This window comes from Marmota flaviventris, chromosome 4 (assembly GCF_047511675.1).
Source record: "Marmota flaviventris isolate mMarFla1 chromosome 4, mMarFla1.hap1, whole genome shotgun sequence".
Taxonomy (NCBI): domain Eukaryota; kingdom Metazoa; phylum Chordata; class Mammalia; order Rodentia; family Sciuridae; genus Marmota; species Marmota flaviventris.
In genome coordinates this window covers 78,633,120-78,649,082 of record NC_092501.1, presented here as the reverse complement: position 1 = coordinate 78,649,082, position 15,963 = coordinate 78,633,120, and the positions used below count along the sequence as shown (strand labels likewise).

Sequence of the window (15,963 nt, the reverse complement as noted above, 5' to 3'; positions counted from 1 at the left end):
AAAAAGTCTTTTGCCTTTTTAAAAATTTGGCTTATATTTTTAAAAAACTGATTAATGGGAGTTACTTCAATATTATAGATTTGAGTCCTTTGTCAGATTTATACATTACAAATATCTTTTCCCAGGTATGGGCCTAATTTTCACTCTCTTAATGGTATCTGTTAATAAGAGTTCTTAATTACAAAAAAGTCCAAATTATCAGTTTTCTTTCTTTTATAGCCAATGATTTTGGTGTTAAGAAACCTTTGCCTATTCCAAAATATAGAAGAAAATTTCATGTTTTCTTTTAGATAATTTATTATATTGTCTTTAAAATTTAGAACTATGATAAATCTGGAAATTTTAGGAGCCAAGAGTTGTTCTTTAGTTTGTTTTTTTATTGTTGATGTCATTGTTTTGGGGGTTTTTTGTGTTTGTTTGGTTGGTTGGTTGGTTAGTTTTTTGGTTTTTTGTTTTGATGAAGATCTGCTGATAGCTCCATTGTAGTTTGTAAATATCTTTATTTTCTCTCATTTAAACAACATATATTTGAAGGGCAAAGAATTCTAGGTTGGCAATTATTTTTCTTTTCAGCCACATGGATGTTATTCTATAGCCTCCTGTCTTTAGTTATTTCTGCTGTAAATTATTACCTATGTTGGCCCTTTTTTGAAAGTAATCAGCCTTCTTTTCTCTGACTGGCTATCCATCTCCTCTTAATCTTTCTTCTGTATCATTCTGATATATCTATATGTGAGTTTATTTTTTTCTGACCCTGCAAAACTTTGTAGAGCTCACTGGCTTGTGATTACAAATGTTGAGTTTCCCTGACTCCATTTAATGTTGAGGTTCAGAACAGACAGTTTTTCTTAACATCCTTGGTTGGGCTTTGGTTAGGGCATTTTATTTCAAGTTCACTGTTAAAACACTGAGGGGTGGTTTTCTGGGATGCCAGCTTTAGCAAGCAGGGTTTCCTCTTTGATCCCTCTTCTTGAGCAGACTCCGGATCACCTTCTGCATCTCCCTGTGGACTTAAAAAAAAAAAAAAATGGATGCTCATGGGACAAAAGCTGAATTCAGCTCTTTCTGGACTTCTCTGGGTCCTGCCTTCATTTATATTTGTACATTTTGTACAACTTTATGGGTTGTTTTAATCAGGCAGTTACTTAGTCTTTCATGGTGTCAGAAATGGACAGGTGCATAATTTGCTTTCTTATATCCTTTCCAATATTGTTTACTCAACACTGCTGCTGAAGATCCATCATGAGTTCCTGATTATGTTGGGGTAGATACTTGTAGTGTTTTGGCAGTCCCTTACCCTCCTCACAGTACTAGGACTCCTTTGGAAGGAATAAAGATAGAAATTGTGTTAACATGATCTAAACTGGTCTGTATGTGGCTTATAGAATTTGTTTAGGAAATAGTTTTAAATCCCAAATTTTCAAATATCTTTTTTCCTCATGTAAGTTTGTATACTGGTTGGATTTAATAACTAAGTGGCTCTTTGGTGATGATAGTGTATTTTGGCATTGATAGGACTTCAAGTGTTCCTGTGAGAAGGGTGCTGAGCATAAGGCTTGCCTCTTGTTTCCCAAAAACTGCTGCTCTCTGCAGAAGAGCAGCTCAGCATCATGAGGTGCCACCCATGCTCCATGCCATCTACTCTTCCAAACCATGAGCCAGGTGATCCTAATTTCCCCACATCCTTGCTAGAGATTGAACCCAGAGCCTTGAACCTACTAGGGTGATTCCCATTTTAATCCTGGGACAATGGAGGTTTAAAGAGCCAGATAACTTGTTCAAGCATCTGGCAGCTGAAGACCAAAACTTAGATCCAGTAGTTTTAACTTCACTTCTCACTCTGACCGTTGCCTTTTTTGGCCTCCCTAAGGAACATGGCAAACAGGTGTAGGTGCGGGAGATATGTATGTCACAAGTAATCTGTCACAAAGGTCTCAACAGGATCTTAGTAGATCCTTAGCTCCTCTTCTTGCCACACCTGGAGCTCTAATATAGATCTGTTTGTGCAACTTTGTGAGGTAAGAGGTAACATTTGGATATCACAGGTGTTGTGAGAAACCATGTACTTACTGTTCACTGGGCATAGCTTCAGAGGAAATGGCACTGCACAGAAGAACCAGGACATGAGATGGACACTGGCAGCCCACATACAGTGTGACGAAGAAATGAGGAACAACCCCAAGGAGCCTAGTCACCATTCCCAGGGAACATTTCAGGGGCTCATGCAGACTTAACTGCAGTCTCCTAGCTTTGCAAGAATGGGAGCAGGGTATAGGAGTATGATGTGTTGGCAGAAATACAAAAGTTCCATGTGTGAGTAGAGGGCGCCTGGGAGAGGTGGGCTATAAGGAGGTAGACATGCAGGAGCCCACCCACAGCCCCCTAACTGCACAGAGCTTTTCCAACATGGTTTGCAGCCAGGCTATACTAGGCTTCCCCTGGCTTTACAATTCAGCATATCTGGAATGGGGCCTGAGAATGCACATTTTGTTTCCCAGGAAACAAAATGGGCGAAGGATAGTGTCGTTGCAGGTCACACAAGCTCACATCCAATGCACAGATGTGCTGCCCCTTCTTTGGTTGGGCAGGTGAAACTCAAAAATAACTTTACCAGGAAACTAGGAATGCCATAAACATATTGTCATTTGCCCAAAGTTCAGGTATCTTCACATGTTCTGTACAAACTACAAGCTCATGTTCTCTATAAACACCTGAGCACCTGTTAGTGCTGTGTACCAGATGCTGGTACACACTCAGCCTTGGCCTGATGCAGTGGCTACCAGCTATTTAAACTTAGACATTTAGTTCCTTGAGCACACTGGCCACATTTCAATACTCAGTACCCACAAAATGTAGTTAGTGGCCATTATATTGGACAGTATAGTTATAGAACATTCTGTCACTGCAGAAAGTTTTCTGTTGGGTTGTGCTGGTCTTGTGCAAATGTTGGATAATGAACAAATTAGAAATTAGTGGAGTTTACTGTGAATGCACAGGGTTAGACTGTAGTGAGGACCTCATCCAGCTTGGGCCTTGTCTACAGCAGGGAATGGGCAGGCTGGAAAAGAAGGGGGACTCCCCATTTTTGGTGCCTCAGTTCCTTTAGTTTCCCAAGTTTCATGTGCCCTTCAGTAAACCCTGCTTGGATATTCTTGAATGCAAAGACAAGCCCCATCCAGACCTGAATCCAGCATATGCCTCCACGGGAAGATGTTAACAAGTGCTGCCCAGCCCTCCCTGGGCCTAAAGACCCACAAGGTCCACATTCATACAGGTTCCGACTGTGAAGGCTCCTGCAGTGAAAGAGCCTTTGCATTTTTCACTAAGTGTCCTCAACTTACCTGACCATGTACTAAAGCAGCTAGTGGCATCCTTTGCAACCAGCTTTGAGGAAAGCAGGACTGGAACACTGTGCAGCCTGTTCTAGTCTTGCACTGCACATTGGAAAAGCCCTTTGTGAGAATATGTTGCCCAACTGCAGATGAATGCTCCCTGCCAGGTTCCCCCTTGGATGCTCCCTTCTCTTCCCCTCTAGCTTGGGCTGCTGGCACCACGTAAGGCATACCACCTGGCACACACAAGAGTGGGGAGCAACATGTTCTTTTATTGATGCAAGTACGTCCAGTCACACCAAAACTGACATCCTGTGCTATGGTACAGCTTTATACTCAGAGATCAGCTCCAAATACCAAAACATCAAATTGAAGGTATGTATCAAATTGGGAAAATAAAATAGCAAACATAGACACTGTTTCAAGTAGAACTGGTGACCCGTGAAGCGCACATTGACATAAAAGGCTCTTTAACACACATACAGAAAATGTTCTAACATTGTATTCCAAATATATATTCTCAAGTTTCAGCCTTTCTTTATCTCAAAGACATAAACAAAGCAAGATGTACTATCAGTATACAATCTGGACTAGCTAGAATGTCTGAAAAGTGCAAACACACTGTGACAATACAGTGTAACTAATCAGCTCCACTCCGGCTGAGGGCAGCAGCCACTTTGCCTCCTTCACGAGGCCTGGCCCAGTCATCTCCAGGCTCTCCCTCTGAGCTCTGGAATTGGGACCTTAAAGGGTCCCTGCCTTGGCTTCCTGACTCATGGCTCCTGCCAAAGCCAGGCAAGTGGAGAGGGACAAGGATGAGAAGCTCCTGCAAGGGAGACAGTCAGTGTGGATGGACCGCCTCTGGCTTTCTAAAGGAGAGAGCCGTCCAGTCCCACGGTCAGTAAGGCCCAAGGTTCACGCCAGGAAGTCAGACATGAAAAATGGAGTGTTCTCTTCTGGTTTGGGTTTAGAAAAATACCTCTCAGTGTTGGGCAGTTCCATCTGAAAGGGCTCCAGCAGTTTCAGCCTGGCTAATTTTCTGATCTGATTTTAGATTCCAGTGAGGTTGCCTCCCACCAGAGAGAAGAGGAGGGCAAGTCCCCTAGCACACTGACTTTGCTTCTTTCTCTTCCTTTTGTGCGTGGGTTTCGAGAACAGCTTTAAATGTCACCATCCCGAGTCTACTTGGTGTTCTCTTCATTACAGCTCAGTGTGTCTTTCAGTTACAGCCATGAAAACTGCAATGCTATGACTCCCTCCCCCTTATTACTTTAGATTTTCTTGTCTAAAACACAATCGAAGAATTTGCCAGACATATTTTTACAGAAAATATGCCACCAGGTGTCCCCCTGCCCCTCCCCGACCCCATAAATCCCTGATAAAGGAAAATGAAAATGTAAACTTTGGAGAGCCCGCACTCAAAGGTTCACTTCCAGAAGTATACACGAGACCTCCCAGGTGCCCCAGCCCTTCCCCCTGGAACCTCATGGCCTAGGCTGTTGAGGGTGAGCACCTCACAGCTCAGGGCAGAGCTCACTGCAGGCTCAAACAACAGAGCAGGAAGACCGGACCCCCAGTACCCTCTAAGGCACTAACCCCGACATCAGAGACACTGGCTGGAAAGGCGTCCGAGCAGGCAGGGCTCACGTTGGTTTTGGTTGGGTTTTTTAAAATATTTTTTTCATAAGATGTTAATAATCAAAAGTATAAAATAAAAATCTACATTTCATTAGAATAAGATGTTATCATGGATGCCATCTCCCATGATACTCTTTCCCCACCCCTCCCCAAAGCAGGGCCCTGCCCTGTTATTTAAAATAAACAAAAAAACTTTATAAGTGCCAAAGGTTGATGCATGAAATAATTACCATTTTCTTTTTCATAAAAGTTATATACAAAATGGACCCCAACCAGTGAGGCCTCCTCATCTCAACCCATATCAATCAAGATTCAAACTTGGTTTGTGCATGTGCTTCATCCGGTTACGTGCAGGCTGCATCCACACCCTCAGGCTCTGTTAAGGAGAGTGGTCCTAAAGGTGGGCAAGGGACAGGACAACAGTCAGGCTCCTGAGCAGGCAGAAAGTGTAGGTCCTTGATTTGTGATGGGGAGGGCCCAAATCCAGACCCAGTCCTCAGTCTCCCACTGCCCCAGGACCCCTTTCAGAAAGGCAGATTGTCATGTTTGCTCCCAGTCCTCTCCCTTCCTTGTGGGCTCCTGGGTCCCTGGGGTATCCTACCTGAGGGCCTTCCAGCTGTCCTTTTCCATATGGTTCTCAGGACCTTCACTTTCAAAGGAGGCGATGAAGAGAGCTGAGGATGGGAAAGCTCTTAGAACCAGTATCTCCTTGGGTGTCTGCCTGCCACACCCAATTATCCCTTCCAGGGGCAAAGCTAGTCCTGGGACAAAGGGACAAAAACCTCTGGCTGGGTAATATGCAGGTTTCTACTGCAAGGAATTCCTAGACTTCTTGTCAAGGGACTCGGGTACTTCCTTGTTTTGGTTCTCTTGAATAGCATCCTGTCCTCCTTATCTGTCATATGTCCATAACCCACCCTCATGCACACTCATGCTGCAAGCTGAGTAGCCCCTATGTGATTCTGGGCAATCCCAAGAGGACAAGAGGCCTAGATGGGGAGTCAATTGTCCAGCTGGCAAGTGGGGCATACTGCCAGGAAGGGGCCCTTACCTTCCTCGCTGTAGATGGGCGCTGTAAGCAGGTAACTCTGAATTTTCTTGTCCTTCTCAAAGGGACATTCTACTTGTGTCCATGTCATAAACTCATGGATCTGTCTGGAGATCTCCCAAAATTTCTGAAGGTACAGAAAACCAATAAGGTATTCATCTGTCATTGTGAGCTTAAAACCCAGTCAGGGGCAGAGGGTATGGTTTCTGGTCTTGCCGCTGCAGTCATTAGTGCCACTGAGATGGAGACAATGGCCCTGCATGGCTGACCCCAGGGCCATGGTGTCTTGTGCTACATCAGAACCAGCATATGTTCCCTGAGGCCACTCTATCATGCCTTCTGCCTGGGCCATCAGACTATAGCAGGGTCTGTGTCTCCCCTGATAGGGCTCCATTTATGATTCCAGCCTGAGGCAGCATCCTGGCCACACCCAACACAGAAGTATCAGCCAGGACATGCCATGATCTCACTTCTAGGGCCTATATAGGCATCCACAGTGCCCACCCCTTCTTTACCTGTATGAGCCCAGTGCCACCTATACTTCCCCAGGCACTTTTGTCCTGTCCTCCTGTCCTTGGTCAGAGCCCTTTTCTGCTGCTATCTCATCTGTATTCAAATTCCTTCTTGCATAAAACCCTCCTGATCCCCAATTCCCCAGAAGTGGCCTCTGCTCTATCTCCTGGGTGGGATCAATGGTGAAACCAGGATCCTGGGTAAATATAGGTTCCCTGTGTCAACAAACTCTGTGATCAAGTCTTCCCTCAAGAAGGGCACAGTCCACTCCTCGAGCCTTACATCTCATGGCCAAGCAGTAATGCTGATGTTTCAGTCCTTAAAGCCCTTCCAAACCTCAGGCAGAGCTTGGGAAACCTGCAAATACTGCCACAAAGCCACTACCACACCTGTGGGGACACATGGTCTCTGCCTGCCCAACTGTGCTAGAACCACAAGGGACTGGGCTCACCTTAAAGTTAATGTGCCCATTGGGTAAATGGTTGGTGTGGATTTTGTGCAGGAAATAGATGTCCTTAACGAAGAGGTTGAATACTGGGATGACAATCTTCTCACGGCTGCTATTGGCCATCTGGGACCGCTGTGTGGCCCCCTGCAGGGCAGTGCGGTAGTTACAGAAGTTGCTGGATGGATCCATGTGGTGCTGTGGGCATAGCAAGGACCAGGTGAGCCCCTCAGACCCACTCAGCATGCCCTCTGCAGAGCACAAGACAGCAAGAGGAGAAGTCACTGTCCCTAGAGGAGCCCAGGAGTGAGCACAGAGTGGGTAAAACCAAAAGGTGCCTGCTGAACACTGGAGCCTGTGGAAAACTATAAAGAAGTGTCACAGCCCTGCCCTGTTATACCCAGGTCTCATCCCCCTTCCTTCAAAACCTTGCTTTGCTCTTATACTGACACCTCTAAGACCTGACCAGCTCCACGGGACAAATGTTTTGCCAGAGGTCGGGAGGTGGTGATAGAAATATATCTGGGAAGGACTGCAGATGAGCTAAATGGTCTGCCAGCCTCTGGGCAACCCAGATAATCCAGAACTAGGGAAAGCTGACCAAGGAAAAGGCCAGTAAGACTGCTCAGTGGATATCATCCCTTTTGTCAAACTCTCCATTCTCTAACTTGCTCTAGGCAATGCTAGTTCTACTGGATGCAGCAATGGCCAAGGACAGCTTGAGAACCCACCAGCAGGCCAGCTCCATACATGTCTGAATCAAAGGAAAGATCCCACCCCTGCTGCCAACACAGGACAAAGGTGGGGCACTAGGCTGTGCCATGAACTTGGGTACCTACCTCCAAGACATCAAACTTGGCTGTCTTGACTTTGGACCATGTTTTCTTCAGCCGAGCCACTGGACTAAGGTTCATGCCAGCTGCAGGGACAGTGGGCAGGGGTCAGAGCATGAGGAGGCAGGTGGTGTGGGCAGCCCCCAACCTGTGCCAGCACTCACAAATGATGGCCATCATGGAGTTGAAGTTTCCAATGTTGAAGCACTCTCGGGCCACATCAATGAAAAACTCCAGCATGCGGGTCCGATGTTTCTTCTTAACCACCTAGAAGGCAACAGGATGACCTCAGCGTGGAGCCACCAACAGACCACAGGAGCTGGGGCCATTGGGCAGAGGGTCAAGAAGTTCCTTGGGACTTAATTTCCAGGTCTGGGAGATTCAAGGCTATATCTGTGAGACTCAGACACATGTCCAACACCTGATGTATCTCCTCAGCCATACAAGGGATGGGCTGTTTGCCTGCCAAGGCTGGCAGAATGGTGCTGGGCACAAGGGGCACACTCCCACATATGGGATCCCTATTGTCATTTAAGGAATCATTGGATATGGAGGCTTCAGGGTAGGAGCACTACCAAGGCCCTGGCAATGGACACTTCATGTGCTTACTTTGAAAGTTCCATCGTCTAAAGGGGAAATACAGGGGAATGATATTAGCCAAATTATAATGTTTTATTGTATAAAAATATGAATTTTTTCATATTTTTCTTAATTTTTAAAGTGTGACAGAGAGAGAGAGAGAGAAAGTTCCATATAAGTTGAGGCAGGCAGGGCAAAATTCACAACCTCACCAGGTCTGGAAAGGGCATGACCACCCCACACACATCTGCTGTGGCACGTGCTTACCCGGCACACCTCAGTAGCCACCAGCATGCTCAGGCAGTTGAACCAGTTGTCATAGGCCTCCAGGCTGTAGGTCTTGTTCATGTCCCCTCGGCACTGGGGGTTACAAAGCAAGTCACAGGGATCCCAGAGGACCCTGATTGGGCAAGTCAGTTCCCACTGCTCACACCTGCCTGCTCCTTGGCTGCCCAGTGCTCAGCTAAGCCGGGAGGTCATGCTAGCTCCCCAGCCCCAAGCAGAGCCTGTGTCCCTCCCAGCATGCATCACTCTGTGTGGCCATTGCTGAACCCCCTAAATGGGTACCAGGAAAGCCATCAGGTTTCATGATCTGACACGCCAGAGTCATGCTGAGTGCAGCCTGGACCTCAGCCCACTCACCCTGTGGTTGTCCAAGGAGTCCATGTGGCTGATGATCTGCATCAGGTCCTCAGGGTGAATGCTGCTGACCCTCTCCTATGGGGGAGAGACAGCAAAGGGAGGGTGACCAGCCTCCCCTAAAAGAGGAAAAAGAACTGCAGGGGAGAGTGACTAAGACCTTGGAGACAGTGGAGGCCTGCCTAGGGCACAGGCCCTTCTCCTCCCAGGCCAATCTTCCATCCTGGGACTAGGACAATGCAGTACCAAACCCTCCCATTCACACAGGGCTGCCATGCTCCTTCAGACCTGATACCAGCTGGACACAGCCAGCCTGAGGCACACAGGCCAAGGCTGGCAAGCCAGCTTCCCTGTGACAGCCCAGTCTGGCTGGCAAGGATCTTGGCAGCACTACATTGAGAGGGACACTTGGGTCCAGCAGCCCTGTCCAAGCAGCAGTGAATGTGGCCCTAGTCCCACCCTACTCCATGCAGAGCATTTGGCTGCACTGACCAGCTCGATGTGGGTCAGCTGCTGGGCCAGCACCAGGGGGTCACAGCACACGCCCAGGATGTCTTTCTGAGCGGCCGGTGGCTTGGCCTTGAGGACAGGCCCTTTTTCAACAGCTGGTGGCCGGAGCTTCTCCCGCAGCTCGTGGAGCTGGCTCCGGGTGGCCAGGGATAGCAGCAGGCTCTGTATCATCTGGGTGATGGCCTTCTTTACTGTGCCATTCTCCTGTGAGTGTCAGAGAGTGGTGAGGGTGCTGAAGTGGGCTTGTGGTAAGTCCACTGCCATCATGAGAAACCCATCTCATCACCAGAGACATGGTTGACTTTGAGCCCACAAAGTCCAAAGCTGCTCTGAGCCTCTGAACCCTTGATGAGAGAGGGGTGCAGTGTGGGCTCCTCTGAGGCCTACTGAGGAAGGTGGGCTCCATGAACTATCCTGCTAGCAGAAGGGCTGAGGGCAGGGTCAGAACTGGTCTTCTGGGTCTGAAAAGTGTGGCTTTCCCAGAGGTGGCCAGCTGAGCTGCTTGTCACTGCCTCCCAGCATCAGGAGGGGGCCATGGCATGAGTCAAGGCATCAAGAAGGGCTTTTACCCTGGGTGGGGACAGCCTGGGTCCCCAATCTCTCCCAAAGCTCTCCCAGGGCTTCCTGAGTCCCCCAGGGAATAGGAGCTGTGGAACACAAAGAAATTCTTCAGCACAGAGAGACCCTCTCAGCTCCTTGGGTTTCCTATCTCCAGCGAAGGCCAACAGTGAGCTAGGAGCTAGAAAGAGCATACAGACTCATATCCTCTCAATAGGTCCCAACAAGGGTGCCAAGGGCCAGAAGAGGGTTCATAGCAACAGTCTTGCATGCAGTGTTTGTAGGCAAAGCTGACCCAATTCTGGCCAGCTAAGCTGCATCTGGGGATGTGGCAGATCCGGTGGAGCCACCTTGCCACTCTCTTCAGGGAGTAACAGGGAAGGGGATCAATACTAGTCTGTGTCTGTATACCCCACCTTCCAGAAGACATACCCAAGCAGCCTGATCAGGGGCTGAGGGAGGACCTCACCTCATCGCACTGGGTGACACGGTGAGCAATGGCCTTCAGCTCCGCCATGGCCTTCTCATCCTGGAAGTCATAGGGGAAGGCCTCTGTCCACTCCTTCAGGAGCTGCACAATCTTGGCGGAGAACGACTTTAGCTTGGCCTAGGGCAGCAGGGATCGGTGTGAGGCCCCATGGGCCAGATTGGACTGCAAGATGGCAAGTGTCACAGCTTCCTTCTCCCTCAGGACCCATACCCCTAAGCCCAGGGCCTGTGCTGGACATGTCCCTCTGCCACACATGCCACCTGTGGTTTTGCCACACCAGAATGACCTATGAGACTCCTTTTTGTTTCCTACTTCCCTTAAATAAACTTTTTTTTTATCATTTAAACAAATTAATTTCCAAAACCATAACCCATCACTATTATAACATAGATTTACTTGCAATACTTAAATGTTACCCATAAAAAGCATACAGGAAAATCAAATAAAATCATAATGTTAAATTAGAAGCTTATCTGCCCTCTCTGTTAAAGACAATTTTGCAAGTGCTGTAGGGCAGGGTGTAGACCTGAGGAGCAAGTAAGTTAACGACTCCTGGTCAAGAAAGGCAGAGGTATCCCTTGTCACCTGTGTCAACTTGCACATGCAGCCTGGGGACAGGTGCCCTGCACCCTGGCACAGGGCTGAGGGAAGGAGGGTGTGGGCGCAGCTGCCCATCTTGTTCAGAGGGTGCCTACATGGCCTCTGCCCCCATGAAGTAGAGAGGAAGCAATGCAGGATGCTCTGTTGCCAAATTCCCACTGACCCACCAGAATGCCCACAGAGGCCAGAACCACTCCTGCACCCACCATGGCTCCTCCCATACCTGATCAGCTCCCCACCACACTGCTCCAATCCAACTGTTATGGCCACAGCATGAACCATGACTGCTCTGGGGACCCAGGCTATCATGACCCCTAATGCTCTGGGGACCCAGGCTCTCACACAACTCAGGCCCCAGCCCTGCATATGCTTGGAACCTGCCCCTTTTGGGTGACATGACTGGCCAGTGCTCTGGACTGGACCACCTGGTGCCAGCTACTCTGAGAAGACTATGTGGAGGGCACATGGCATTCAGGGGCCTCTTCTGCAAACCTCCAGTGACAGAAGGTCTGGCCACATGAAGCAGGGAGGTGAAGGGCAGGCCGGGCCACACTCCTCTGCTGCTCTGACAGCCCTGCCAGCTCCTGGATATCATGACCACCGCCCATTTTTCCACTTTGGACCCTGAGCTTCTGAAAGTCTTGTCCAAATGCCTGCCTCTGAGGGCCTCAGGGTCAAGCTATGGCTTCCTGACTGTCTGAAACCTGGCTCAATCCAGAAGAGACTGTGGCCCCTATAAAATACTCGAGCAGTGACAGGCTGAGGACACTGCCACCTGACCCCCACCCCCCATGAGGTGGCAATGGTCCAGGTCCTGCTGCCTATAACAGAACCTTCCATATCAGGGAGACTGGCATTGGTCTGGAGGGCTGTCTAGGGGGCCCTTCCCTGGAAGGGGTGCAAGTGTCATCAATAGTAGGGACTTGGAGCATCCTAGAAGGAGTTCTCTGCTCTGGCAACTCCCCTCAGACCAAGAGAAGCCACACCCCAAGAGACACAGACAGCACCAGCATCCCTTCGCACTCATACCTTCTCAGGCCCAGCCTCCAGCTGCTGCCTTTGCTCCAGGCAGATCTGCCCCACTCGAGCCAGCAGGTCATGAGGGGGCATAAAGACCCGGGAGCTCAGGAGGAATGTGAAGATGTATGTCCTCTGAAGAAAGGAGACAGGCAAAGTGCTGGTCAGGCCTGGAATGGCAGCATCCAGGTAGGCTCATGCCACTGCTCTTCCTGGCCTGGCCCTTCCCAGGCCAGCATCACATGTGGGGCCTCTGTGCCTTCACCTGCTTGGTTTCCTTCACCTTACATACCTTGCTTCTCTCATACTGCTACTCCAATCCCTCCCACCTTGGAGGAACAGCTTGCTGGAATTCTCCAGCACCCTTTGTCCCACTCTATAATGGGAGCCAGTCTTGGATGATGGTGGGGCTGTCTGGGCATGCTGCCCAGCCCGAGATGCTCCCTGAGACCGGGTCCAGGCCTCTTGCTTCTCCAGATCCTTGCAGGCTTTGCCCAAGGTCAGTGGGGAACACCTGGGAGAGATGGCTTGCTCAGTGAGGCAGGGCTATGTTGGCAGCAGAGTGGCTTGATGGGGAGGGTGGGCAGAGCAGTCAGAGGGAAAGGATCGGGCCTAGTCAGTGGGAATGTGACTTGGTGGACTAAGTGGAGCTGATAGGTCAAGTAGGACATGGCCTGGTCAGCAGGGACAGGGCCTTGGAAGACAGGACCTGGAAAGCTTTGGGTCTTGTGACCAGGTGTGGCCCTTCACCCCAACTGCCATTCCAGGGCCCCTCCATCCCATATCCATGTGCCCTTATCACCAGGATCCTCAAGGACTGGACTAAAGGGTGGCGAGGGGAATCTGTGGCCAAGGGTTCTCAGGCCTTCCATCTGCAGGGTCAGTTCCTGTGGAATCTTCATACTGGACTCTGCTTATAGGTAGGGTGGACTTGTGGGTCAATACCATCTCCATGAGGCTGCTTGGGGCAGCCTTGGGGCTCCTGGGAGGGAATCTACCCCACTCAACCTCACTCTGTCCTGAAATGGCTGCCACAGGCTGAGAAGTGGGAGCGCAGGTCCATCCACCCCAACTCCCAGCCCAAAGGACAAATTTCCTTGCTCCAGCCCAAAGATAACATGGCCAAGCTTCCTGGGAGTGCAGACCTACTGGAGCAGGACACAGGGCAAGGGGTCCTCACTGCCCCCAAGCAGCCCTCCATGTGGGGAATAAGACTACTAGGAGTCCTCCCTGGAATATCAGGGTATCCTCTACCTCCACACACACTTCCTGTGCTCTGAGCTAGGCTGTGCAGCATGGGTGCTTATGGGTCCCAGCTGCAGGTAGGACTCTCAGGTCCTCTTCATAAACAGACAACTCAGATACATAAGGAAAAGCACACTATCACCTCTTGGCTAAGGCAGATAGGGGAGGAGCCATTACCATCTCCAGGAAAAGTGAAGACTTACTGGGGTGTATGTGTCTGGCCCCCATGCCTGTCTGGCAGTGAGGAAATGAGGAACCCAGGCACTCTGCAGAGGAGCCAAGACCCAGCTAGACTCTCCTGGCCTACTTTCTGCCCTTGTCATCTCTCTGTTCTCTCCTGGGAAGCAGTCAGGATCGTAGAGCACAATGTTCTAAGAACTACATTGGATAACAGCTGGATGGCTCCTCTGGGATAAGCCTATGAGATGAGGAGTTCTTCCTGCTATGGCACAGGACCACTGACCCACAGGCTGACTAGCATTGAAGGGTCACAGTCCTGCCTTGGGCTTCTTCAGGACCTGAAGTTTCTCCTCCTGGCTCTGCCCCAGGCACTTAGCAGCAGTGTCTGTACTATCAGCACTGTCCCTGACAGGGCTTATGGGGTGGACAGGAAAACAGGGGAGTGGACAATGCAAAGGTGTATCTTCCCAGAGCCCTAGAAGGAGGTAGTGGCCTGACAGGAGGGGAAGCTGAGGTGACTCCAGCACAGCCAATAGGAAGAAGCTGGAGACCAACCATTCTGCCTGCACCTCCTGCAAACTGCATCTGAACAGCCAAAGCCAAGGCGATGACTGCCCTCAGAGGATGAAGGGTCCAGAACAGGCCCTCCCAGAAGATGGATGCTCAGCTCACAAAAGGAAGCATGCAGGCCTACAGACCCACTATTGCTAAGAGACGTCACTCATCAGAGGCGGAAGGAAGCCACACATGACAAGGGAATGTTTTCTCAATTCTCAGAATGTACAACACCATATTTAGGTTAAAAGGAAGGATTTGTGTTGATGAAGAACAGCCTTGCCCTTGAGGGCCTGCTGCTCCATATGTTAGGGTCTGCATACCTCAGGGTGGGACTGACATCCTTTGTTCTGGATCATGAGGTTTATGCACAAAATAAGTTTGTCGGCTCAGAGATGGCTTCCAGGAAATGAGCTGGATTACCCTCATCAGGACCTGAGTTCTGGACTTGCTCTTTAAACTCCTCTTCCTCCCCTAGGGGCTGGGTCCTTTGTGTGTTTCTGCTTCCTATGCCTCCAGGGCCATCCTAGCAGCAGCAGAGAAGCCACTGCAGCTTCTTCCAGGCATGAGCTGATGTGTGCAGGTCAAAGGGTGAAGAAGGTACAGGAAGTGGGACTGTCTAGGTCTCCCCCTCCTCCCAGAAGCAGCCTCTCCTGGAACCAGATAATTTCCCTGTAACTTTCCCCAAGACCTCAGGCACTCACATCGGGGTAATAGTCCACCGTGGGGACCAGGTGCTCCATCAAGGCTTCCAGGGACCCAGAAATGAGGCGTCCATCTTGGAAGATGAGGTCCCCAGAGCCACTGCCAGCCCCGCCTCCTCGCTCCCCCATGCCGGGTTGCACCTGTCCACTACAGCTGGGTCCGAGGATGCTGGAGAAGACCACAGATGTCTGGGGCATAGTTTCCTAGGAGAGAAGAATAGGGCCATTAAGCAGCCTGCATGTATTCAGGGGTATGTGGTGAGAGCCCCAGACGTACCACCCAAGGGGTCGCTTAGCCACCGCACACCTGATAAATGTTTCTTTAGCACCTGCTATGTGCACACGGGGCCTCATCTTGGGATCTGGACACAAAGCCTGCCTCCTAAGGTTATAAGCAGGAGAAGAAGAGAAATTGTGGAGAAAATGCCAGGAGGAAAATACAGGGAGCCTGTGGTCAAGGCGGCCTGAGGGAAGGTGATGTATGTAAAATGGTGTTGGCCATACAGAAAGGAACATCCTAGGAATGAGACAGTCCAAAGCCCAGTGTGTATGAAGGGGATAAATAGAGACGGTGGTCTGAGACTAGGATGACCACACATACCCCAGGGCCAGCATGAGAAGAAGCCACTCTGAACATAGTTGAGGGAGCCTTCATGGGAGGCATCTGGAAGCCATTTGGGCCAGATTTGCCATAAACAAGAGAGAGCTCCTCAGGTCAGGTAGAAGCAGAAGAATGGGGGCAAGGCCGACCCTGGACACTGTGAAGGACTGTCTCAGTCCTGGAACATTGGCCAGCACAAGACAGAGCATGAAGGCAGGGTCTAAGGAAAGATGTGGGACTTGCTTTTGAACATGTGGAATCTGACATGCCAATGACATGTAGATACCTGAGCATTCAGGCATCCTGTTGGCCTCCCTAGGGCTGTCCCCTGTGGCTGCCCTGCTGAGGGCTACAGGGTTCCCACCTAACATTGCAGCTAGGCTTCTTTTGAAAGTTCTCATGAAGCAGGGGAGACTCTGAAGTCCTCCAGGCCTCAGTCTCTGCATCAGGCAACTGACCAAGTGTAAAAGGATAAT

The 15,963-nt window shown here is 49.8% G+C and overlaps 1 protein-coding gene across 1 annotated transcript in view; it reads right to left on the bottom strand.

Annotated features, from left to right (window-relative positions):
- Window positions 1-5,144: 5,144 nt before the first annotated feature.
- Rasgef1a (RasGEF domain family member 1A) overlaps window positions 5,145-15,963 on the bottom strand; it is a 29,575-nt gene continuing 18,756 nt past the window's right edge. The window contains exons 2-13 of the mRNA XM_027947900.3: window positions 14,887-15,090; window positions 12,215-12,337; window positions 10,565-10,702; window positions 9,520-9,741; window positions 9,031-9,105; window positions 8,656-8,748; window positions 7,974-8,076; window positions 7,816-7,895; window positions 6,983-7,174; window positions 6,022-6,145; window positions 5,572-5,644; window positions 5,145-5,364 (exon numbers count right to left, since the gene is read on the bottom strand). Coding sequence (XP_027803701.2) covers window positions 5,340-5,364; window positions 5,572-5,644; window positions 6,022-6,145; window positions 6,983-7,174; window positions 7,816-7,895; window positions 7,974-8,076; window positions 8,656-8,748; window positions 9,031-9,105; window positions 9,520-9,741; window positions 10,565-10,702; window positions 12,215-12,337; window positions 14,887-15,090 — 1,452 coding nt within the window. The 3' untranslated portion in view covers window positions 5,145-5,339. The remainder of the gene's footprint in view (window positions 5,365-5,571; window positions 5,645-6,021; window positions 6,146-6,982; window positions 7,175-7,815; window positions 7,896-7,973; window positions 8,077-8,655; window positions 8,749-9,030; window positions 9,106-9,519; window positions 9,742-10,564; window positions 10,703-12,214; window positions 12,338-14,886; window positions 15,091-15,963) is intronic.